This window comes from Emys orbicularis, chromosome 3, assembly GCF_028017835.1.
Source record: "Emys orbicularis isolate rEmyOrb1 chromosome 3, rEmyOrb1.hap1, whole genome shotgun sequence".
NCBI lineage: Eukaryota > Metazoa > Chordata > Testudines > Emydidae > Emys > Emys orbicularis.
Genome location: NC_088685.1, coordinates 151760238 through 151784587, shown reverse-complemented (window position 1 = coordinate 151784587; position 24350 = coordinate 151760238). Strand labels below are relative to the sequence as shown.

The window sequence follows — 24350 nt, the reverse complement described above, 5'->3', positions numbered from 1 at the left end:
GGGCTTACTCATCTGAAGGGAGGAAAGATCAGTGGCACAACCATCCCATGGGCCATTCACCCCCTCCATGGCTGTGATGTGTGTTTTGGGGACAGACCCAGACACCTGCAGTACAGAGTATGGGCTTGTCTGCACTCGATTTTTCACACCCCCGAGCAAGATAGCTGGGTCAACATTACTTCTGAGTGCAGACCTGGCCTGCGGCTACATCAGTGGTTGTGATCCTGCTTTAACTGGAGGTCATTGCTAATGAATGCACAGCACCGAACACAACTGTGTGTACTAAGCTAGACATTCCAGGAATGTTTTGTCCAAGACACAAACAATTGTGGTTCACCCTAGGCTGGGACGATGGCACTCAATTAACTTGAAGGAACACAAATTCCCAAGGCTACGTCTGCACTGCAATAGGAGGTGTGACTGCAGCTCGGCATGTGCCCCAGCCAGTTTGAATTTAGCGTGGCTAAGAGGAGCAGGTAGCTGCAGCAGCCTGGGTTTCGAGCACAGCCTGCACCTGGGATATATTCCCATCCAGAGCCTGCACCTGTGCGGCTGTGTCTTCACTGCTAGGTTTGGTTGTGCTAGCTCACGTGAGTATGCCTCCGCGAGCTGCAATCCCACCTTCATTGGCTATACACGTACCTCAGGGGAGAATCAAAGAGCAAACGCTGGGGGTTCTGCACAACTAGGTCTGGTGCCAGGGATAGTTGCTATCCTGGACATGGGTTACAGGCGGTGTAGATGGGGGGCATCAGTGGGCTATGCTGGTGTGAAGCTGGCAGGTGTATGTGTGTGCCAGGGGCAGGTAGTCCTGGTGTTCAGAGGAACCATCGCTGTCCCTAGGAGCGGGAGCTGGGAGAATGTTTCTGGGGAAACTGCTTCCAGGAGAGGCAAAGGTGCAGGGAGGCTGACAGGACAGAACGCTGCAGTTCACTATTGTGGTCACTAGGTGGCGCAACAGCTCAGCGAATGCACCTGCCAGGGCAAGTTTTGCAGAATGGATTAGCTTAGCACCCCCCAGCACCTCTCAGGGCATCAGACCCCAGCACCCCCAGCCTGCCAGTACCGGCCCAGCCTGCCGCCCCCCCAGCCTGCCAGTACTGCCCTGGACCCCCGCCCCCCTAGCCTGCTCTCAGCACTCAAAGTACTGGCCATGTGTTCACATGCTGGGGATATGGTTGGGACCCCCCCCCCAAATGGGAACCCAGAGTGGGAGTGAGCTGAGTAGGGGCTGAGGACAGAGACACCAAGATGTCTCCACACCAGCCCCTGGCCACGCTCAGCCCTGGGGGCCCGGCTCTGCTGGGGCCGACGCCTGTGGCTGAGGCCTGCGTGGTGCTCGCGCTCCCCTCCCCCAGTGGCGGTGTGGGAGTCAGTGGCAGACACACGAGGAGGCATGTTCACTCTTTGTATAGAAAATGGCAACTGTACAGATACATTTACAGAGACAAACGGGCCGGGCCCCCGCCTGCGCCAAGGGGCACTCAGCCAGGCAAGGCCTCGCAGAGCATGGGGTGGCTCGTGGCAGTGCTGTCCTGCTTTGGCCTTCTCACTCTGTGGGCGCCCCCCACTGCTAGCGTGCCTGCTCCACTCCTGTAGCACCTCCTGCTGGGTAAGGCAGGGACTGCCGCAGGGGGCAGATCAGTCTGGGGCAGTGCAAGCAGCTGGGGTGAATGGCACCTGGAGGGAGGTCAGGAGCAGGGGAAAGGCCAGGGCAGGAGAAGAGGAAGGAGGTGCAGTAATTGAGGCATCTGACAGGCACTCCAGACACCTGGGCTCTATCTCCAGCCCTGCCCCAGTTCCCCATCTGGAGTCTGGGGTCATGACATTCCCTAGCTCTCGGGAGGGAGTGGGAAGGAATAAAGCCACAAATGTCTGAGAGGATCAGCAGCTATAGGGATGGGCAGCACACACGTATATAGGGCGGAGGGGGTAGGGGTGCAGTCTGCAGGGCTCCCCTTCCCTCAGCCGGGCATGGGGGTTAGTTCATTTCCCTTGCTGGGGGCAGGGGGAGAGAAACTGGACAAGGGTGAACTCTCCAGGGACCCCTTGAGAGGAGGCCGGGATGGGGAGAGCAAGTCACAAGCAGCCCCCAAGGGAGCAGTGACCCCAGGCACTCTCTTCTCTTTTGAGCCAAGGACCCCACACTTGGCGGGTGTGATATGAATTCGAGACAGGATCCTGGCATCTGTGTGTGGGGAGAAAGTCACACAACACCGGGCAGGGGGAGATCTGTGTGTGCATGGGATCCAGCGGTCACACACAGTACAGGGGGCACATGATGGCACACAAGTCCTGGAGCCATCACACAAGCCGGGGGTAGGGCAAAGTGACCCAGCCCTAGGAGCCCCAAGCCATCCTCAGGGCAGGTGGAGGTCACTCCCAAGGTCACAGGGCATAAGGTCTGCTAAGGCAGTGAGAGTTCATAGCAGTGCACAGGAGACGTCCCCCCCCAGCACCGTAGCCTCTATGCGCTGGCCAGGGGATGAGAAGCTGAGCCAAGCATGGCCTCAGTGTCCATGCTGCCTCCCCGCTAGATCACCACCCGGAAGAGGAAGGAGAACACGGCTCCCAGCGCCAGGCCCAGCGAGAGGAAAAAGGCCATGATGGCTCCGGCCGTCTCAGCTTCGTGGGTGAGCACCTTCCTGGGGGAGGAGAGAAGCGTCAGCCCAGCGGCACTATGCACCAGCCCCCACCCTTGGTGGCTCCTGTCCTAAGCCCTTCTGCAGGAATCGGTGCCCTGCGGCTTCCCCACATCTCCCCCTCCATTCTCAGGGCTGAGGGGAAAGGGAAGGAGGACCTGGAATGAACTAGGAGTTGTCCTTGGGGAATGATCCTGCGCCACCCCCGGCAGAAGGACTAGGAGGGACCTAAAGGGCTTCTCAATGCGCACTTCAGCAGAACAGTGTGGGAACTAGAGCAGGCGGGCTGCCCCCCCGTCTCCTCCCACCCTGCCCCTGGCTGTCCCAGCTCTAGGCTCCCCACACAGATGGGAAGACCAAGGCACAGAGCAGTTAAGATATTTCTGCTGGATGCCCCACCCCTTGTAGCAGAGATGGGTTGAGAACCCAGGTCTCCTGACTCCCAGATCTGTGCTTTAACCCCTGCTTGTGGGTCCGAGTGAGGGGCTGGGGGGATCCTGGGGCACACACAGGCTCTTCTCCCTGCCCTGTGGCCAGGGGAGCCAGGGCCCTTTAGAGACCAATTGTTCTATCATCAGAGAGAAGCCTCAAGTGCCTGACAGAGAACAGTTTAGTCCAGTTTGCAAGGCCCCCCCAGGGCTAGGGTACTGACACTGTAGGGAAGGAGGGGACAGGATGGCACGTAAGGGGGAGCAGCCTACAAAGGGCCACCAGTGGTGGCAGGCAGGAGGCCTGGGCTCCTTTCGCTCCACTGGGAATGCGCTGGGGAGCGAGTTCATTGAACTGCCCAGCTGTTAGGCGTTGGAAAAGCACTGGCAGAGTGTATGTAGGCCCGGTACAAGCAGTCGGTGGTGCTCTCATGCTCCCTCTGCTGGAACATGGCAGGAAGAGCAGAAGTCTGCGCTGAGGGTGGTGCTCAAACAAGGAGCACGTTCGTTTCAGGCTGTGTGAGGAATGGGGGGTCTGGGCCGGGGTGTCACACACAGTCACACGGGATTGAAGCTGAGTCTGGGGTTGAGCTCGCGCTGTATGTGCAGCAGGGGGGCAGGGTTAGGAACCAGGCCGGCCAGGCCAGGAGCAGGGAGGAGCGCTGGAATGGCTGCCACTTGATAATCACAGACACTGGTGATGGGGAGAGGGAAAGGGGGGCAGGAAGGGCACCTGCTTCTGGAAGGGAAGGGGGCCGAGGGGGTAGCCACAGCGAAGGGCAGGGAGGGTGCTGACTGCTTCCCGTCAGGGCTTCTCCACAGCAGTAATCCCATCCGCACACCCCGCTGGGATGAGTGCCCAGCTCTGAGTTATGGGCTCGTAAAAAGAGCGCGGCTGCTAAGTGTCAGGCAAAGCGCCACTCTGCAGCTCCCGGCGCCAGCATCCCCCCTGCCTTGACAGACTGCAGGCCGCCCGGCCGAGCCCAGCAGCTCCCTGCGCTGGGGCTGAGGCCGTGTCCCTGGCCAAGCGCTCTGCAGGGCCAGTCGCCTTTGGCTGCCTAGCTCTGGGGGCAGCTCTCCCCCCCCCCCCCAGGGATCAGCCCTGGCCCCTGTCGCTTTTACTCCTCTTTTAGGAGGCACAAGTCTGAGCTCAGCTCGGGGCTGTGGAGGAAGGAGAAGACTTGTGGCTGAAGCACAGGACTGGGAGCCAGGACACCTGGGTGGCCTGGGGCAAATCCCCCCACCCCATTTCTCCCTCTGTAACATGGGGAGAGTGATCTTAACCCACCGCACCAAGGCAACTGGAGAAGCACCCATTAGATAGGGGAACCCCCAGTCCCTTCAGGCAGGGCCTGGATAAGGGGCTGTGCCCAGAGGCAGAATTGCCACCAGCTAGTACCCAGTGCAGCAGCATGGGTTGTTGCATGGTAAGAGGTCCCTTGGGTCCCTTCCCCCCGCCTCAGGTCACACTCACTTGGGCCCGAAGCACATGCAGAGGCTGGCCAGGTAGCCATTGGAGACGGAGAAGAGGATGATAAAGCTGATGTACCAGGCGTCATGGTGGAAGAAAACAGGCATGTGGCTGCGGGGCTGCACGTTGCACAGCATGAAGAGGGGGATGAAGACTATGCGGGCAGCCACCATGAAGGGCAGGAGCCGGCTGTCTTTCCCAGGCTGGGAGAGAGAGAAAAAAACCCAGACCTATGAGTGAGTGGTGTGCCACAGGGCGCCGGGGAACCAGGCAGGCGAGGGGCGTCTCCCCACAGCACCTGCAGGGCGACGGGGGTACCGGGCACCCGCAGGGCACTAAGGTGCATCCGACAGCAAGAGGTGAGGGCGGAGGGGGGAGCCACACTGGTAAGGGGTAGGAAGGAGCCTGTTGAGGGAGCTTCCCATTGTCCTACTCAACTCTAGGCCCCCCCTTCTAACCCAGGCAGCTCAGTGCGGTGCCTACCCACTCAAAGGGGGTGCTGCTGAGTGACACGGGCTCCCTCTCTCTGCCCTGCAATGCCCTTTGCACTGCCTGCGCCCCCGACCGATGCGAATGTGGCTGGGGAGGACTGTAGTCACTGAGCTCCTGCGCTGGAGCTGCTGGCTTAGGCCCCAGGGAGAATAGCGGGGTCAGCAGGCAGGTCACTGGGACGCAGTCCCTGGCTCTTGCAACCCCTTCAGGCCCATTCCCTAGGACTGGGCTGGGACTTTTCCAGCCTGCTGACTCGTGCTGCTGGAGCGCTGGGCGGCGGCAGGAGCCAGAATGCTGAGCCAGGGTTCTGCAGAGCCAATAACTAACAGATGGAAAACAACAGGCTGATGGCAGCTGTGAAAGCCCTGCACGCATGCAGCCCCACGCCCTCTCCTGAGGGCACAGCCATCCACGGGAAATGCCCGTACTTCCGGTCGGCTTTCACCAGCTCCCTGAGCTCTCCTGCCCCATGCTCTCTGACCCCTGCCCCAGCTAGTGGCGGAGGCACTGGCTTGGCCAGTTTCTGGTCAGTCTCCCTTCTCCTGCCTGCTGAGTCTGCAGGGGTGAGCCCTCCCAAGGGAACACTTCGGTTCTGGCTGGTACCTGCCCTGCTCAGTCCCTTCCCTTTGGCAGGTTCAGCGCAGAGTGGGACCCCCATCTTTGTCTTTCTCCAGCTGGGTGTGACAACGTGCCCCATGGACATGATGACGCTGGGACATCCCAGCCGCTCCTCTCGGTTCCACCCAGGCCTCTCCAGAGTGGTTGCAATGGGGTCACCCTAAGGTCCCGGAGCCAGGTTTCGCTGCCTGCGTCTGACACGAGCCTTCGTTGTCCCCTCAGCTCGGGACCCTGCAGGGCACATTGGGCTGGGCTGGCACGGCGGTGGGGCAGTCGTGGGCACAAAGTATGCTGTGGGATTGGGGTGGGCCAGTCGGCGGGTTTGTGGGCACAGCCAAAACCAGCATCCTGTTGACTGAGCGGCCCCACCCCGGGAAAGGAGGGCCTGCGGCGGATCAGCCAGGCCAAACCACATGCAGCCACATCCGAGTTCCATAGAGCTGTTTTGGAACCATCTCCTGCCAGCGGGGATGTGGCCTGGCGAGGTAGCTCGGGGCCGAGGGCGAGGGCAGTCAGACGATGTGACCCCACTGCCGGGAGGGAGGTTCAGAGAGGCAGCTCCCGGCAGCAGGGGATCCTAGCTTGGCCAGGCCGGCTGGCTCAGACCGGACAGGCTCCCCGTTGTCTCATGCTGTCAAGAGTTTATTCAAACAAACAGCCTGAACAGTAATGGGGGAAGCATTGTATGGGGCGTGGAGGAGGCAAGAAGAGCCAGAGACACATGCTGGCTACGGGGGGGTGTTTAGCCCTGCTCCTGCATTCTCAGTTCCCTGCTGCTGGCCGTGCCTGGAGGATGGCAGGTGGCAATTCCAGGGCAGAGTGGGTACAGGGCCAGACCCCAACCCCACAGCAAACGCCATAGAACTCCAGAGCTTCAATGGCACCATATGGGGCAGGCCCAGGGGGCAAGAGAAAGAGACAGAGAGGGGCCAGGGAAGGGGCAGCCTTGGGCACTGCTGCCATGGAGGGGACTGTAGCCCATTTGGTGCCCTTTGTGAGCCCAGCCCTAGACTGCCTGCGAGCAGTGCAGCCCTCCCCGCTGCTCCTCCTCTGCCCCAGCCAGCTGTTTGTGTAGCTGCAGCCTGGGTTTGTTTACAAGGAGGCTGCAATTGAGGAGATGGTTTCCTCCAAGCCACACTGCCGGGAAAACAGCACCATGGGAACGTCTAACTGGAACTGCACAGGATCCCGCCCCCGCTCCCATTCACCAGATCCCCTCTCGGACCTCCCCAGCACCTGCGCTCCTTCCGTCTCCTACCCATCTCTCCAACTTCACTTGGGCTCACGCCCTCCTTCCCAGCTGGAGACCCCTCAGCTCCATCCTCTCCCACCTCCTCCTCTCCCCAGCAGTGAACTGCTCTTCCCTTGGACCTAGCTCCCACTCAGACTTTAATCCAGAAAGGACCATCATGATCATCCAGTCTGACCTCCTGCACGTCGCCGGCCACAGAACCTCGCCCACCCACTCCTGTGACGGGCCCTTAACCGCTGGCTGAGTTACTGACGTCCTCCAATCCTCATTTAAAGATTTCAAGTTACAGAGAACCCACTATTGACTCTAGATCAAACCCACAAATGATCCGTGCCCCAAGCTGCTGAGGAAGGAGAAATTCCCCATGGTCTCTGCCAGTCTGACCTCGGGGAAAATTCCTTCCCGACCCCAAATATGACGATCAGTTAGACCTTGAGCATGTGGGTGGGACCCACCAGCCAGACACCTGGGAAAGAATTCTCTGTAGTAACTCAGAGCCCCAGCTAGTGTCCCATGTCTGCCACTGGAGATATTTGCCAGCTGCCATCCCCACCCCTCCTGCCCTGTCACACACACACCCAGAGCAGCCCATCTACTTCTGCTCCCTGGTCTCCTCCCTCCCAAGTAGCTGCTGCCCTCTGCACTCTCCACAAGGCAGCTGATGGCTTTCTGCCAGTACCACCTATGGGTCCCTTCTATGCCCTTGGCATCCTGCACCTCGCTTTTCTCTGGGCTCTCCACTTCTCTCCCTGCAGTACTTTGCTGCCCCCAGCTGCTGGTGTCCCTCAGGGCACCATCCCCTTGCTTGCTAGCTCTCTCTGGGGTGCCCGTTACAGCCATTTCCCAGGGAGTTGGGAAAAGCATGTCAGACTCGGCTGGAAAAACAGCCCAAATTCACAGTGCATTTAGCTTCCCCAGCCAAAAGAGACAGGACAGGATTCCAGGGGGACGGGCTCCCTACATCTCCATGATAGTCACCCCTGGCCCTTCCCTCGCACGTACACACAATTGTACTTGAGCCCCAGTCCACTGGGAGGTAGGGGTCAGCAGCAGGATCCCTATTGTACAGGTGGAGAAACTGAGGCAGGGCGCAGGGAAATGACTCACACAAGGGCATGCCATGAGGCGGTAAGAGCCAGGGATAGAAACCAGGAGTCTGGACTCCCAGCACCCTGCTCTAACCCAAACAGTCCTCGCTCAGCTCCCAGAGCCAGGAGCAGAATTCAATGCAGAGCCCCTTGTGCTAATTTGCCAGCACCCACTTCCTTGTGTCCTGCATGGGCAGCTGGGCTGTCAGGACACAGGGCAGCCCCGAGAGGTGAACTCTGATTGGCTGACGGGTCAGGGCCCAGCTGCCAGGCCCTTGCCCCCTCCGCTCTGCCCCATACTTACCCACAAGCAGATGGCCGTGAGGCTCCGTCCCAGCCAGTCGAAGACATTAAACATCAGGAAACAGGAGACAGGGATGAAGTACATCTCTGGAGAGAGAGGAAGGGTGAGTGACAGGTGACAGGACACCCCACCCCCTCCTGTCTGCTGCGTGAGGTGCCCCCCACAGTGCAGAGGGGACAGGGGGAATCAGGCCTTACCCAACAACATGGCCCCTCCCACGGGCACAGGCTCGCACCCTCCCTCTTCCTCCAACATGACTCTCCACGTCTCCTCAGCAGCCAGGACAGGGCCTGGGCCCAGCCCACACCATTGCCCATGGATCCTGCCCAAGCCAGGAGGGAAACCTGGCGCCCAGTCTGTCAGAGGGCACAGCGGGCCTGTCCAGCTCTCAGGTTGCCAACAGATGTCACTGGGGCCTCTTCCCTGTAGCTCCTTCCACACCCGAGCCCCACTTTCCTCCAGCACTGCCCCTGGGGGTCTGCTCGCTTCTAGCCCGCCCCGTCCCTAGTCTCCCCAGCGATGAACGATAGGAAGTCTGCTGTCACTCACCCCAATTGCTGCTCCCGGCGATCGTGGACTTTACCTCGGCGGTGACGGCCGGGTAGACCCCAATGGTGACAGTGAAGACCAAGCAGACGGACAGAGCCATGACCCAGATCTGGAGGGTGAAAACAGAGCCAGGACCCGTTACCCAAATATGCAGGGAGGTAGAGACGTGGCCCAGGGACCCATAACCCAGGCACGAGGGGTAGGGGGTGTCACCGACTCACGTACCTTCTTAAAGATGCTGAAGACGGAGGGCTTCTGGCCGGGAACTTGGGGGGCCGTGTTGCTCGGGTAACTCTGTTCCACCCCATTGGGCTCATCTGTAGGGAGAGACAGGAAGGGTGAGGGGAGGTCCCAAGGTGGTGGGTGACCCCAGGTGCGGCCAGTAGCTCCACGCCTGAGCCCAGTCCCAGAGCCAGCACTGCTCACGCCTGACGCTTACCCCTCCCCTGGGATTCCGGGCCGGGCCGCATGCAGAGGGGCTGCAGGCTTCCCCAGAGCCAGTAGCCTCCCCAGGTCCAGCTCCAGTCCCCAGCTCCCCCTCCAGCCCACCTGTCAATATTCCCCTCCCCCTGGCGTGCCTCACCTTTCTTGATCAGGTCGATCTTGGTCTCCAGCTCAGCATGCCTCTCGTGGACCCGATACTCGGTCTTGTCCTTCATTGAGTGGTAACGGAAGAAATCCTGCAGAGAGACCACCCGGAGAGCTCACATGTGCGTGTGTGTGGGGTGGACCTCTCTGCCCCCAGGGATGGGGGCTGTCCACGGCCAGGACTGGAGTGTCACTGGGGAAGCCTGCAGGCACAGGAATGAGGCTGGCTTCCCCTTGCACTATGGCTCCTGTGGAGCACAGCGCCCGCCCCCCCCCACACTCCCCTCTGCTGGCTGGCTGGTCCCCACCCCCCACCTCCCCAAGAAGGGCGAGTCCTTACCAGGCGGGGCAGCAGGATGTAGGAGCCAATGGCCAGCAGGACCACCACGCAGGCTGTGATGAAGTAGCCAAAGGCGCTGTCTGCCAGCAATGAGCCGCCTGGGAGCACAGAGAGGAGAGAGGCCAGAGGTGAGGGAAGGGCAGAGGGGGTTGCTGGGGAAAGCAACAATAGGGGAGAGACTTGCCCCCCCCCCCAGATCTGCCAGAGGACACCCCTCTCCTAGGACAGGATGTTTGCAGAAGCCTGTGGAGACCCCCTGCAGTGATCACCTCCCCAAAAATTGTATTTTAGTGCCCCCCCCCCCAGAGTGACCCCCCAAGTGTGCCCTTCCCTAGAGGTGCCCTGGCAGCTGGCTCTGAACTGTGGTGGATCAGGAGAAGGGCAACCTGCACCGCCTCTGTACCGAGCAGGCCCTCCTGCGGCTCCTGGGCACAGGCGGTTTTGCAGCAGATCCCACTGGAAGGTGGGCGACTGGAGGGCTGTAGATGGGTCCGCATGGGAGTTACTCACTGGAGATAGCGCAGATCATGGCCAGAGCTGCGAAGGTCCCTGCCATGCCCTGCCCGCTCATGATGGGGGCTGTGTAGCTGACAGGCAGCAGCCCAGCCAATCCAAAGAGGCTGCCTTGGAGGATGGCACCAAAGGCTGCAAGGACAAAGACAGGTAATAATGAGGATTGGCAAATAGGGGTGACACAGAACAGTGCCCTTCTCCCACCCCCGCTGCAAGACGAACTGCGGATCCACACTACATCATGGCCAGTGCCCCTGCCCGGCTCCCTACGGCACCTCCTGCTGGGGGAGGCTGGGTCCAGGATGGCTGGGAGCTCCCCCCACAGCCATGCCCCTGCCCTGCTCCCTACAGCACCTCCTGCTGGGGGAGGAGTAGCCATACACTTCAGCGCCAGGAGATCAGACCCAGACGCGAGACCCTGTAGCAGCAGAGTGGGTTGGCACTGGCCGGGGTAACAGTGAAGGGAGAGGTGGAACGGGTCCTGTGCCTCTTTCCACCCCTCTGGAGACAGCTTCCCCGATCCCAGTTGCATCCAGGATTGCCCAAGGCCCCACTCACAATTGATGAGGATGATCTTGACCATGGTGACAACGAAGAAGGGGAGCGGCTCCAGGGGGACCTTTACCAAGGCAGCCGTCATCATGAAGACCAGAAGGATGGCAACCAGGCTGCCCAGGATACGGACTTTCTGGGGGATCCTGCAGGGTGGCAAGAGAGAGCCCCTCAGTGAGAAGAGACCCCACCAGCAGGACCATGGGGGGCTGCGGGAGGCACCCACCTCGGCAGGCCTGCCTCAAAGGGGAATTGGGTCACAAAGGCCAGGCTGTGTTGAGTGGGGATTGGTCCAGCAGGGCTCTGTGGGTGAAGGGGACCCAGCGGGAGGCTGAGTTCCCCGCTTGGCCAGAGGGAATGGAGATGAGGGACTGGGCCAGGGCAGAGGCCCAGACTCACCTCTGGTGGAGGAAGGAGTTGAGGCAGGTGAAGATGAGCAGGGGTAGCATGGCGCAGAGTGTCATGAAGTTGTTGAACCTGGCCTGCAGGTAGGTGGGGGGAAGCTCCCGGCCCTCATACGTGCTGTTCAGCCCAGGGAGGCGTTCCAAGGAGGAAACGTTCTGGGGATCCCCGAGGCGGTTGGTGAAATACTGAAATGGAGAGAGCGAAATGAACGCACCCGCCTCCTACACACCCAGACTGCATCACCCATGCCTCACGCACGTCCCTCCTGGTGCACACCAGTTCCCACACCAACACGAGCATGGGCCGCACGCGCCACACACACGGGACACAGAGCTCCTTACCCTGGTGGCTGTCAAGAAAAAATTCCATGGCAGCAGTGTCCCCAGGCCGAGGATGAAGAAGATCAGCCAGACGGCTTTATACCTGTGCGAGAGATGGGCAGAGTCAGAGGGTCTCTGAGCAGGCTGCTGCTGGGACAGGACAGGCGGGAGGAGGATACGTGGATATTGCCCCCATCTCCTGACCATCCCTGGCCCAGAACAGGGGAGAGAGGAAGGAGGCACCGAATCATGAATTAGCTTAGGTTCAGTGTTCATAAAGGGAGGGCAGAGGAGAGATTTTCTTGGAGAAGGCAGGGGCCTGGACTACCTGCCACTCCCACAGCTCTGCCAATGCCCATCACCCCTGACCTGCAGCCCCCCTGCTATCCCAGCCTTGGGCTCCCCCCTCACAGCTCTTCCCATCCCTATCACTGCTGACCTGCAGCCCCCCTGCTATCCCAGCCTTGGGCTCCCCCCACACAGCTCTGCCAGGGCCCCTCACCCCTGACCTGCAGCCCCCGGCTGTTCCAGCCCTGGGCTCCCCACACAGCTCTGCCAGGGCCCCTCACCCCTGACCTGCAGCCCCCGGCTGTTCCAGCTCTAGGCTCCCTTAAGCAGACATTAATTATACTTCCTGGACCTCAGGACAGTGCAGGCTGGTGCTGCTCAATCTCCCTCACACAACACAACACAGACACACACACTAGCCTTTGGGGCACCCCTGCTGAATTCTGCAGCACCCTTACAAGCACTAATGTCACCTGCCAGTTCCCAGATTCAGAGATTCCCAGGACAGAAGGGACCATTGTGATCATCTAGTCTGACCCCCACATATAACACAAGCCAGAGAACGGCCCCAGAATAATTCCCAGAGCAGATCTTTTAGAAAAACATCCAATCTTGGTTTAAACACTGCCAGTGCTGGAGTATCCACCAAGACCCTTGGTAAATTAATCCAGTGGTTAATTAGCCTCCCTAGTAAAACTCTGTCTTATTTCCAGACTGAATTTGCCTCGCTTTGACTTCCAGCCATTGGATTGTGTTGTACCTTTCTCTGCTAGCTTGAAGAGCCCATTATTAACTATTTGTTCCCCATATAGATACTTACAGACTGGAATCAAGTCACCCCTTAACCTTCTCTTTGTTAAGCTAAATAGATTGAGCGCCTTGAGTCTATCACTATAAGGCCTGTTTTCTCATTTTTTAATCATTCTTGTGGTTCTTCTCTGAAACTCTCCCCAATTTATCAACCTCCTTCTTGACTGGTCTGTGGGCACCAGAACTGGACACAGTGTGCCAGCAGCAGTCACACCAGTGCCAAATACAACAGTAAACGAACCTCTCCACTCCTACTCGAGATTCCCGTTTATACATCCCTGGATCGCTTTAGCGCTTTTGCCTCCAGTGTAGCACTGAGAGCACATGGTCAGCTGATTAGCTACCAGGACACCCAAGCCTTTGTCAGAGGGTTCTCCATTCAGTGGGGCGCTGCGCCGTTGTGCCTGTTTTTACAGAGGTGCTGAACACCCGCAGCTCCCACTGGCTTCACCTGGAGTGGGGAGTGCTCAGCCCCTCTGAGAATCAGGCCCTAGACATCCAACATGGGACACTCAAAGCCAATAGCTGCTTTTGTCGACCTAGGCCTTAATGCAGTCAAATGGGCATGCGGAGTCCTGACTGCCCCCTAGTGGCAGCTCTAATCATAGTGCTGCTTAGTACAGCACCCGCCTGTTGGACCCAGAATCCCCTAATGGGAGGTTGGATGTGTTGGAGTTTGGAGAAATAAGGCCAAGTGGGTTGTTAGCTGCGAACACCAGGGGCTCCCACTTCCTTACCTGCTGCGTGTGCCTTCCCAGAGAAGAGACTGGGTGCCCCCAACGAGGTGTAACCGGGGGGGAGGGGGGAGCTACATCTGACACTCCATATGGCATTGATGTGAAGGCAGGAGAATGGATCTCTATTGTAGGAGAGGGGCAGTGGGGAGAAGGGGGTCTGCTTGGCCCAGGGGGGGTTGTGTGGAGCCCTGCGAGTGCTGAGAGAGTCCCCTCCTCCCACTGACATTAAGCAAGAGTGCAATGGTTCAGCTGCCCTGGGACCTAAAGGGGATTTCCAAGCTGTTATGAAAGAGGGAGGGAGCGAGGGTGTTGGCTGCTCACAGGCCCATGGGAGCCAGATGTGTGCTGGCAGACGTGGGAGGGGGCCAAGTCTCTTAGTATTCATCTTCCTCCTTGCAGTGCAGAATGTTTGCAGCCCATGAGCTATGGGAAAACTGACAAGGAGAGCCTCCAAGGGAGGAGAGAGCCACAGACCCGATCCTGCTGCTTTAGTCACGTCAGGTGCTACAGACTGGGCTCCACCATAGAGCTACATATAGCACAACACTGGCTGCTGCTCCCCCAGCCCTCAGCTGCAGGGCCAGGGCAGAAGGCAGGGCAGCAGGGTTTCTGGGTTTGGGGACAACAATAGCTCCCCACCATCCCACCTCCAAGTTCCAGGGACATTGGATTTGCCAAGATCATGGCACCTGTGGGCTCATCCCATGGGTCCTTGGGCTCTTCTGGAGATCCTGTCACTTGGTGAGCCTGCAGGGAGAGGGTCCTGTAAACACCACTGCAGCTGTGGTTCTGTCAGGAGGGGCTGGTTGGGGACCAGCGCGGGAGGCGATGTTTTCAGGGGACACGTGTGCATGCACACTGAGGCCTGGCCATACCTGTCTGAGGGACCGCTGCTCGTCGTCATGGTGCCTGGTGGCGGTCAGCGACGTTTGGTAGCTCCCAGCAACTCTCACTCCTTCACTGTGCTGCTGGCCTCCTGCAAATCCAAACCAAACAGAGAGCGCTTAGTGGGGAGCTGGAATCCCGGGAGCAAGGGGCACTGTGCTGGTTTTAGTGCCAGGGGGCATCCTGGGTGAGCTCCCAAAGGGCGGGGATCAGCAACACTCTGAAAGGGAACAGTACCCGCACAGATCTGCCTCCCCTATGCAGAGCCGCCGCTCCGAGCTAGTCGAAACGGGAAGGTGACTTGCTCAGGACAGGCTGGGACACAGGGCAGTGGGGTTGGAGGCCTGAAGCCCCTTCCTCCTGCAGGGAAGCCATGCCCTGACATTGGCCCTTTCTCCCCTGGGTGAGCTGAGCTGGCATTTTTCCCAGCTCCCCAGTCCCCTTTGCCTCAGCCAGGCATATCTGTTCCCCTTCAGTTACATGCCCACCCAGGAGGCCTGGCTCCTTGTCATAACTATAAAGGGAAGGGTAACAGCTCTCCTGTGTACAGTACTATAAAATCCCTCCTGGCCAGAGACTCCAAATCCTTTTACCTGTAAAGGGTTAAGAAGCTCGGGTAACCTGGCTGACACCTGACCCAAAGGACCAATAAGGGGACAAGATACTTTCAAATCTTGGGGGGGGGAAAGGCTTTTGTTTGTGCTCTTTGTTTAGGGGGTTGTTCGCTCTTGGGACTGAGGGGGACCAGACATCAATCCAGGTTCTCCACATCTTTCTAAACAAGTCTCTCCTATTTCAAACTTGTAAGTAAATAGCCAGGCAAGGCGTGTTAGTTTTACTTTGTTTTCTCAACTTGTAAATGTACCTTTTACTAGAGTGTTTATCTTGGTTTGCTGTACTTTGAACCTGAGGCTAGAGGGAGGTCCTCTGAGCTCTTTAAGTTTGATTACCCTGTAAAGTTATTTTCCATACTGATTTTACAGAGATGATTTTTACCTTTTTCTTTAATTAAAAGCCTTCTTTTTAAGAACCTGATTGATTTTTCCTTGTTTTTAGATCCAAGGGGGTTGGATCTGTATTCACCAGGAGTTGGTGGGGGAAAGGAGGGGGATGGTTAATTTCTCCTTGTTTTAAGATCCAAGGGGTTTGGATCTGTATTCACCAGGGAATTGGTGAAAGGTTTCTCAAGGCTTTCCAGGGAAGGGAATTAGCTTTGGGAATGGTGGCAGCGGACCAGATCTAAGCTGGTAGTTAAGCTTAGAAGTCTTCATGCAGGCCCCCACATTTGTACCCTAAAGTTCAAAGTGGGGAAGCAGCCTTGACACGGTGGCAGCGGTGGGATTCATTTTAAACCCAAAAGCCGGTAAGATTTTTTTTTCCTTCTAGCTGCTTGGAAAGCAGAGCTGAAGGTAGATGGTGTTAAGTTTTTTTAACAAGAGCCTTTGTTAAGAGAAGGGTTCAATTAATGAGCAAACAATTGGTAAAAGGAATTTACAAGCTGAATTGTTTTTTTTCTTTTTACATCCTCGGGAGTAGCTAGTTAGAAAGTCTCTGTTAACTCAGCAGCAGCCTGAGCTGAGTACATCCCAGTTTCAGTCAACTGCAGAGGGGTGTGACCCAGCACAAGAAAACAGGAAAATGACTACCAAAGAAGTAGCTAACAAAATAGAACTGGCCAGACTAGAAGCAGAAGAAAATGAGAAAAAACATCAGAGACTGCTTCAAATTAAAAAACTCGAGAAAGAAGCTGAGGAGAGAGCTAGGGAGCAGAGAGAAAGAGAAGAGAAAGCCAAAGAGGAGGCCCACAAGAGAGAGATGGAGCTGAAAGAAAAAGAGATGGAGGCGAGAGAAAAATAAAGGAAGCATGAACTGGAAGTAGCAAGGGCTAGGCCGGATACAACAGCCACTCCTAACAACCCCTCTCCAGGTACCACTTCCCATCCCAGAAAATTCCCCACCTACAAGGCAGGCGATGATACTGAGGCCTTCTTAGAAAATTTTGAAAGGGCCTGCCTTGCATACAGCATCACTCCAGACCAGTACATGGTAGAGCTGAGGCCGCAGCTCAGTGGACCCTTAGCAGAGGTGGCGGCTGAAATGCCTAAGGAACACATGAACAGTTACGAACTTTTTAAAAACAAGGCCAGACTCAGAATGGGGCTAACACCTGAGCATGCCCGTCGGCGGTTCAGAGCCCTAAGGTGGAAACCCGATGTGTCATTTACCCGACATGCCTACCACATTGGGAAAAATTGGGATACCTGGATATCAGGAGCAAATGTTAAATCTACGGAAGAGTTGCCCTTCCTAATGCAAATGGAGCCGTTTTTAGAGGGTGTTCCTGAGGAAATAGAAAGGTACATCCTAGATAGGAAGCCCAAAACTGTAACCGAGGCGGGGGAGATTGGAGCCAAATGGGTGGAGGTGGCAGAAAAGAAAAAAACGAGTAGCAGTTGGAGCGAATATCAGAAGGGGCAAGCCGAAACAAAACCTTACCACCGGGGACAACCCAAGGCCCCACCCACATCCCAAGGGAAACCCCAGACGCCTTCTCACCCCACCACACCAGTCTCCACCAACCAACATCGCCCCGGTGATACCTTAGTAGGGTGATGTTTTAAATGTAATGAACTGGGACATATAAAGGCTCACTGCCCCAAGAACCCCAACCGATTACAGTTCATTACACCACAATCACACCAAAGATCCCCAGACCCAGATGCCTCTCTCATACCCTCGGAGCGAAGGGAAACCTTGAGAGTGGGCGGAAAGAAGGTTATCGCTTGGAGAGACACTGGGGCACAAGTGTCAACTATCCACCAATCCCTAGTGGACCCCAAACTCATCAACCCGGAGGCTCCAGTGACAATTCAACCCTTCGTGTCACAGTCTGCAACCTTGCCTACAGCCAAGTTGCATGTCCAGTACAAGGGCTGGTCAGGAATGTGGACTTTTGCAGTCTATGACAATTATCCCATTCCCATGCTGCTGGGGGAAGACTTGGCCAACCATGTGAAGCTAGCCAAGAGGGTGGGAATAGTCACCCGCAGCCAGGCTAAGCAAGCTTTCACCCCCATCCCTGTTCCTGAGCCGTCCACCAGGGCCCCGTCTGTGTTACCAGAGACCCAAACAAAGGTGGTGGAACCGGATCCCCTGCCAACGACTGCAACAGCCGTAGTGGATCCAATCCCAGAGACCCAGCCAAAGCCAGTCCCAGAACCGGAACTGGCAACGCAACCAGCACCAGAACCATTGCCAGCACTGAGTCCAGCGCTTGCAAACCCGTCTACAACTCCAATGCCAGATGGCACCAGCGAACCTGAACTGGCGGAAGCAGCAGATAACCCTACCCAAGAGGCTCAGCCAGAGCCTGAAATACCACATAGTGCACCAGCGGACAGCGGTTCTCAGTCAATGGAAACAGCCCCAGCACCTGCATCCCTTCCAGAGGGGCCAAGCCCCAGTCCACAGTCCAAGGAGGAACTGATGTCTCCAGCATCAAGGGAACAGTTCCAGGCCGAGCAGGAAGCAGATGACAGCCTTCAGAAAGCTTGGGCGGCGGCGCGGAGCACCCCACCGCCTCTCAGCTCTTCTAACCGATCCCGGTTTGTTGTAGAACAAGGACTTTTATACAAGGAGACTCTTTCTGGTGGGCACCAGGAAGAGTGGCATCCTCAAAGACAGTTGGTAGTTCCCACTAAGTATCGGGTAAAGCTCTTGAGCTTAGCCCATGATCATCCCAGTGGCCATTCTGGGGTGAACAGAACCAAAGACCGGTTGGGGAAGTCCTTCCACTGGGAGGGAATGGGCAAGGACGTTGCTAATTATGTCCGGTCTTGTGAGGTGTGCCAACGAGTGGGAAAGCCCCAAGACCAGGTTAAAGCCCCTCTCCAGCCACTACCCATAATTGAGGTCCCATTTCAGCGAGTAGCTGTGGATATTCTGGGTCCTTTCCCAAAGAAGACACCCAGAGGAAAGCAGTACGTACTGACTTTCATGGATTTTGCTACCCGATGGCCGGAAGCAGTATCCTTAAGCAACACCAGGGCCAAAAGTGTGTGCCACGCATTAACAGACATTTTTGCCAGGGTAGGGTGGCCCTCTGACATCCTTACAGATTCGGGAACTAATTTCCTGGCAGGGACCATAAAAAACCTGTGGGAAGCTCATGGGCTGAATCACTTGGTTGCCACCCCTTATCACCATCAAACCAATGGCCTGGTGGAGAGGTTTAATGGAACTTTGGGGGCCATGATACGTAAATTCGTAAATGAACACTCCAATGATTGGGACCTAGTGTTGCAGCAGTTGCTTTTTGCCTACAGGGCTGTACCACATCCCAGTTTAGGGTTTTCACCATTTGAACTTGTGTATGGCCGCGAGGTTAAGGGGCCATTACAGTTGGTGAAGCAGCAATGGGAGGGGTTTACGCCTTCTCCAGGAACTAACATTCTAGACTTTGTAAGCAACCTACAAAGCACCCTCCGACACTCTTTAGCCCTTGCTAAAGAAAACCTAAATGATGCTCAGGAAGAGCAAAAGGCCTGGTATGATAAACATTCCAAAGAACAGTCCTTCAAAGTAGGAGACCAAGTCATGGTCTTAAAGGCGTTCCAGGCCCATAAAATGGAAGCGTCGTGGGAAGGACCATTCACGGTCCAGGAGCGCCTAGGAGCTGTTAACTATATCATAGCCTCCCCCACCTCCAACATAAAGCCTAAGGTATACCATGTTAATTCTCTTAAGCCCTTTTATTCCAGAGAATTAAACATTTGCCAGTTTACAGCCCAGGAAACAGATGACGCGGAGTGGCCTGAAGGTATCTACTACGAAGGAAAAAAGGATGGTGGCGTGGAAGAGGTGAACCTCTCCACGACCCTTGAACGTCTGCAGCGACAGCAGATCAAGGAGCTGTGCACAAGCTTTGCACCAATTTTCTCAGCCACTCCAGGACGGACCGAACGGGCATACCACTCCATTGACACAGGTAATGCTCACCCAATTAGAACCCCACCCTACCGGGAGTCACCTCATGCCCAAACTGCTATACAAAGGGAGATCCAGGACATGCTACAGATGGGTATAATCCGCCCCTCTAACAGTGCATGGGCATCTCCAGTGGTTCTAGTTCCCAAACCAGATGGGGAAATACGCTTTTGCGTGGACTACCGTAAGCTAAATGCTGTAACTCGTCCTGACAACTATCCAATGCCACGCACAGATGAGCTATTGGAAAAATTGGGACATGCCCAATTCATCTCTACTTTAGACTTAACCAAAGGGTACTGGCAAGTACCACTAGATGAACCCGCTAAGGAAAGGTCAGCCTTCGTCACCCAGGCAGGGGTGTATGAATTCAATGTACTCCCTTTCGGGTTGCGAAATGCACCCGCCACCTTCCAAAGACTTGTAGATGGTCTCTTAGCGGGATTGGGAGAATCTGCAGTTGCCTACCTCGATGATGTGGCCATTTTTTCTGATTCATGGACAAAACACCTGGAGCACCTGGAAAAAGTCTTCGAGCGCATCCGGCAGGCAGGACTAACTGTTAAGGCTAAAAAGTGTCAAATAGGCCAAAACAGAGCGACTTACCTGGGGCACCAGGTGGGTCAAGGAACTATAAATCCCCTACAGGCCAAAGTGGATGCTATCCAAAAGTGGCCGGTTCCAAAGTCAAAGAAACAGGTCCAATCCTTCTTAGGCTTGGCCGGATATTATAGGCGATTTGTACCACACTACAGCCAAATCGCCGCCCCGCTGACAGACCTAACCAGAAAGAAACAGCCAAATGCAGTTCAGTGGACTGATGAGTGTCAACAGGCCTTTAACCAGCTTAAGGCAACACTCATGTCTGACCCTGTGCTAAGGGCCCCCGACTTTGACAAACCGTTCCTAGTAACCACAGATGCGTCCGAGCGGGGCGTGGGAGCAGTTTTAATGCAGGAAGGACCGGATCAAGAATTCCATCCTGTCGTGTTTCTCAGCAAGAAACTGTCTGAGAGGGAAAGCCACTGGATAATCAGCGAAAAGGAATGCTACGCCATTGTGTACGCGCTGGAAAAGCTACGCCCATACGTTTGGGGACAGCGTTTCCAACTACAAACAGACCATGCTGCGCTACAGTGGCTTCATACCGCCAAGGGGAATAACAAAAAACTTCTTCGGTGGAGTTTAGCTCTCCAAGATTTTGATTTTGAAATACAACACATTTCAGGAGCTTCTAACAAAGTGGCTGATGCACTCTCCCGGGAAAGTTTCCCAGAGTCAACTGGTTAAAAATTGTTCTTGGACTGGAACATATTGTTAGTTTTTATATAATCAGTAGTATGTCTAAAGGTGCATGTGTCTTATTAACTCTGTTTTCTCCTAGAGCTCCAGGAAGAAATCACAGCCAGTGTGGAACCGGACGTCCTACACTATCTGTGATTTGGGGGGCGTGTCATAACTATAAAGGGAAGGGTAACAGCTCTCCTGTGTACAGTACTATAAAATCCCTCCTGGCCAGAGACTCCAAATCCTTTTACCTGTAAAGGGTTAAGAAGCTCGGGTAACCTGGCTGACACCTGACCCAAAGGACCAATAAGGGGACAAGATACTTTCAAATCTTGGGGGGGGGAAAGGCTTTTGTTTGTGCTCTTTGTTTAGGGGGTTGTTCGCTCTTGGGACTGAGGGGGACCAGACATCAATCCAGGTTCTCCACATCTTTCTAAACAAGTCTCTCCTATTTCAAACTTGTAAGTAAATAGCCAGACAAGGCGTGTTAGTTTTACTTTGTTTTCTCAACTTGTAAATGTACCTTTTACTAGAGTGTTTATCTTGGTTTGCTGTACTTTGAACCTGAGGCTAGAGGGAGGTCCTCTGAGCTCTTTAAGTTTGATTACCCTGTAAAGTTATTTTCCATACTGATTTTACAGAGATGATTTTTACCTTTTTCTTTAATTAAAAGCCTTCTTTTTAAGAACCTGATTGATTTTTCCTTGTTTTTAGATCCAAGGGGGTTGGATCTGTATTCACCAGGAGTTGGTGGGGGAAAGGAGGGGGATGGTTAATTTCTCCTTGTTTTAAGATCCAAGGGGTTTGGATCTGTATTCACCAGGAGTTGGTGGGGGAAAGGAGGGGGATGGTTAATTTCTCCTTGTTTTAAGATCCAAGGGGTTTGGATCTGTATTCACCAGGAGTTGGTGGGGGAAAGGAGGGGGATGGTTAATTTCTCCTTGTTTTAAGATCCAAGGGGTTTGGATCTGTATTCACCAGGAGTTGGTGGGGGAAAGGAGGGGGATGGTTAATTTCTCCTTGTTTTAAGATCCAAGGGGTTTGGATCTGTATTCACCAGGAGTTGGTGGGGGAAAGGAGGGGGATGGTTAATTTCTCCTTGTTTTAAGATCCAAGGGGTTTGGATCTGTATTCACCAGGGAATTGGTGAAAGGTTTCTCAAGGCTTTCCAGGGAAGGGAATTAGCTTTGGGAATGGTGGCAGCGGACCAGATCTAAGCTGGTAGTTAAGCTTAGAAGTCTTCATGCAGGCCCCCACATTTGTACCCTAAAGTTCAAAGTGGGGAAGCAGCCTTGACACTCCTCCATTCCAGGCTATGTGGAGTCGCCAGCCCAGCAGCGACTCCAGGAAGGGCAAATACCCCATCTCCAGACAAGGGGAGTGCCCGGCTCTGGCATGCTCTAAGCTGGTGCATATCCCCCACCCCCTTTTCTCTGCCATGTACTCTGGAGCAAGTCCCCCTCCCAACCCCTCTTTGGTACCAAGTGACAAGAACTTTTAGGCACCTGCTCCAGCCACGTCTGTGTCCTGCAGAGACCCGGCCCTGCTTTATCCCCTTACACCAATGGCTCTTCAGCCCTGAGGACGGATCCATGAGTCTGGGGAAATCAAGGGCCAGCTGGAGGGTCTGAGCATAGGCCAATCCCCTCCTCCCACAGAGGCTGCAGGATTTGCTGCCCCCATCAGCAGGAGCAGCCTTAGCCTGGCCCGTGCCAGTTTGGCCTGTTACTACATTGGGCACCTCCTCTTCACACGCAGTGGGCATGCTCTGGGCGCCCCCGTCTAGCTCACTCCCCTTTGCAGATCACACAACTCCCACTCTGGACAGGGTGGAAGTGCAATCCCTTTTGTCGGTTATGGGGGGCGGCGTAGTTACCCAGTACATCTCACCCACTTCCTCCTGCCAGGGGCCGCCTCCCAGACAGACAGACAGCGCCCAGCCACAGCTGGGACTGCTCCTCAAGGCTCCAGCATCAGTCTAAGGGAGCCCCAAAATAATGGAGAGCAAACGGGAAAGCCACTGTGTCTGGTGGGAGAAACCCTACTCAAGGCGAGTTCAGCTCGGGGGCACGCGAGTGCGGGAAGGAATTTGGGAAGACCGCGACGAAGGTGGAAGCTGCTGCACCAGAAGAGACTAGTGGGCCCATGTGCCCAGCATCCTCTGTCCTTGCTGAGCTGGATCAGATCAATGGGCCCATCTAATCTGATGCCCCCTTCATGTCCCCTGCTGCACTGGCTGGCCCCAGTACTTGATGGCGCAGAGAAAGTTTAAAAAAGTCCCCATCATGCACCTGGCCAGGTGTGCAACCCTCTCCCCAGCCAGCTGACACTGTGAAGCGTGACAGCCAGTTGCCCTTAGGTCAGTGTGCAGAGAGCTGCAAATGTTCTTGCTGCACATCCTGCTCCCCAGCCAGATCCATCCTGCCTCTGCTGGGAGGGGAGTCCACACCCCCCGCCCCCCGCACTGCACAAGGGGCCCAGGGCAACCGGATCCCTCCTGTCAGGAGAGTTCCAGTGGGGCTGAGCAGAACCTGGATCCCAATACGCTGCCTGATAAACTCCCTGACGGAGAGACACGCCCCTGCTCCCCCACCACACCTGCACCAGAGAGGGGCTGATGGAGAGGCCGAGCCCATGCACACACCCGGGGCTGACAGAGCCAATGGAGGCTCTGGCAGCCCCGTGCCCATTGAATGGGAAGGCGTGTCTGAAGGCAGCGGGACGGTGTTTCGCCTCCCACGGGGGTGAGTGCCGAGCCCCTCCTGGTCATGGGGGCTGCGTTGGAGCAGATGAGTCGGTGTCAGCTGGCGTCAGGTCAGGTCACACGGAGCCAAGGGAAGTGAGGAAATGGAGGATTTTGTGGAGGGGATAGCGTGTGAGCAGTACCATAGGCTGCCATCTTCAGGATCCCAGAGGAACGATGGAGCAGGGCAGCACGGCCCAGGAGCTGGGGAGTTTGCTGGTGTGGGAACGGCTCTCCCTGACGGTAGTGCAGCTGCGGTGGGCCCGCTTGCAGCAGCCTCGGAAAGCCCATCTGTCCCACTCACATCACACTCCTGGTTTAGTTCTGCTGCGCTGAGCTGGTGGGTCCCCACACACTCCTCTCCCAGGACCCCTCTCTCTGCCCCAAGGGGGCCACTCATTCCTGTTTCCCTGCTGACCGTGAGCCCATGTCACTCTGGGAAGGATGAGGGGGCTTCCTAAGGGAAGATGCCAGAGCTGCCTAACCCCATGATCTCATTTTGCTAAGTACCTCCATTTCTTTCCACAGAGTGCTGGCTTATTACCAACACACACAGCCCAGTGCTCATTACTCCCAAATACCTGTAATGCAGCCAACCCTTACAAGCAACCCTACAATAACAAACCAGAGTGAGTGACCCAGCCTGTGCCGCCTTGGGCAACCCAACAACAGTGCCCTACAACCAACCAGCGTATGTAGCCCGGCCTTCACAAGCAACCCTGCGAGAACGCACAGCTGGGCTAAGAATGCCTGCAAGAGACAGCTGCTGGGCCTGCACTCCCTCTCAGAGGATACATGCGCCTTCATGGATAGTGAGATCCCCCGCACATCAGGGAGAGGAAAGACTTATTTCAAGGTCATGGCAGAACAGCTTGGTGACAGTGCTGCAGAGCTTAGAAATGAAATCTCCCTGCAGGGGAGGGATGTGGGAGCCCTTGTAACAAGCCATGCTGCTGCTCCCTCTTGTGAATCCACTGCAGGGCTACCTCTGACAAACTGCATGGCCCTTTCAGGGCTTCAGGACAAATGGGACGGCATGAGCGTTCCACAGT

General features: G+C 56.1%; 1 protein-coding gene across 1 annotated transcript in view; it reads right to left on the bottom strand.

The window, feature by feature from the left end:
* Nucleotides 1-1394: 1394 nt before the first annotated feature.
* Nucleotides 1395-24350, bottom strand: part of SLC29A1 (solute carrier family 29 member 1 (Augustine blood group)) — a 26390-nt gene continuing 3434 nt past the window's right edge. Inside the window, exons 2-13 of the mRNA XM_065400361.1 lie at nucleotides 14273-14373; nucleotides 11584-11665; nucleotides 11237-11427; nucleotides 10844-10983; nucleotides 10283-10417; nucleotides 9773-9870; nucleotides 9428-9524; nucleotides 9070-9161; nucleotides 8845-8953; nucleotides 8296-8381; nucleotides 4545-4744; nucleotides 1395-2645 (exon numbers count right to left, since the gene is read on the bottom strand). Of these exons, the coding sequence (XP_065256433.1) occupies nucleotides 2534-2645; nucleotides 4545-4744; nucleotides 8296-8381; nucleotides 8845-8953; nucleotides 9070-9161; nucleotides 9428-9524; nucleotides 9773-9870; nucleotides 10283-10417; nucleotides 10844-10983; nucleotides 11237-11427; nucleotides 11584-11665; nucleotides 14273-14301 (1371 nt within the window). The 5' untranslated portion in view covers nucleotides 14302-14373 and the 3' untranslated portion in view covers nucleotides 1395-2533. The remainder of the gene's footprint in view (nucleotides 2646-4544; nucleotides 4745-8295; nucleotides 8382-8844; nucleotides 8954-9069; nucleotides 9162-9427; nucleotides 9525-9772; nucleotides 9871-10282; nucleotides 10418-10843; nucleotides 10984-11236; nucleotides 11428-11583; nucleotides 11666-14272; nucleotides 14374-24350) is intronic.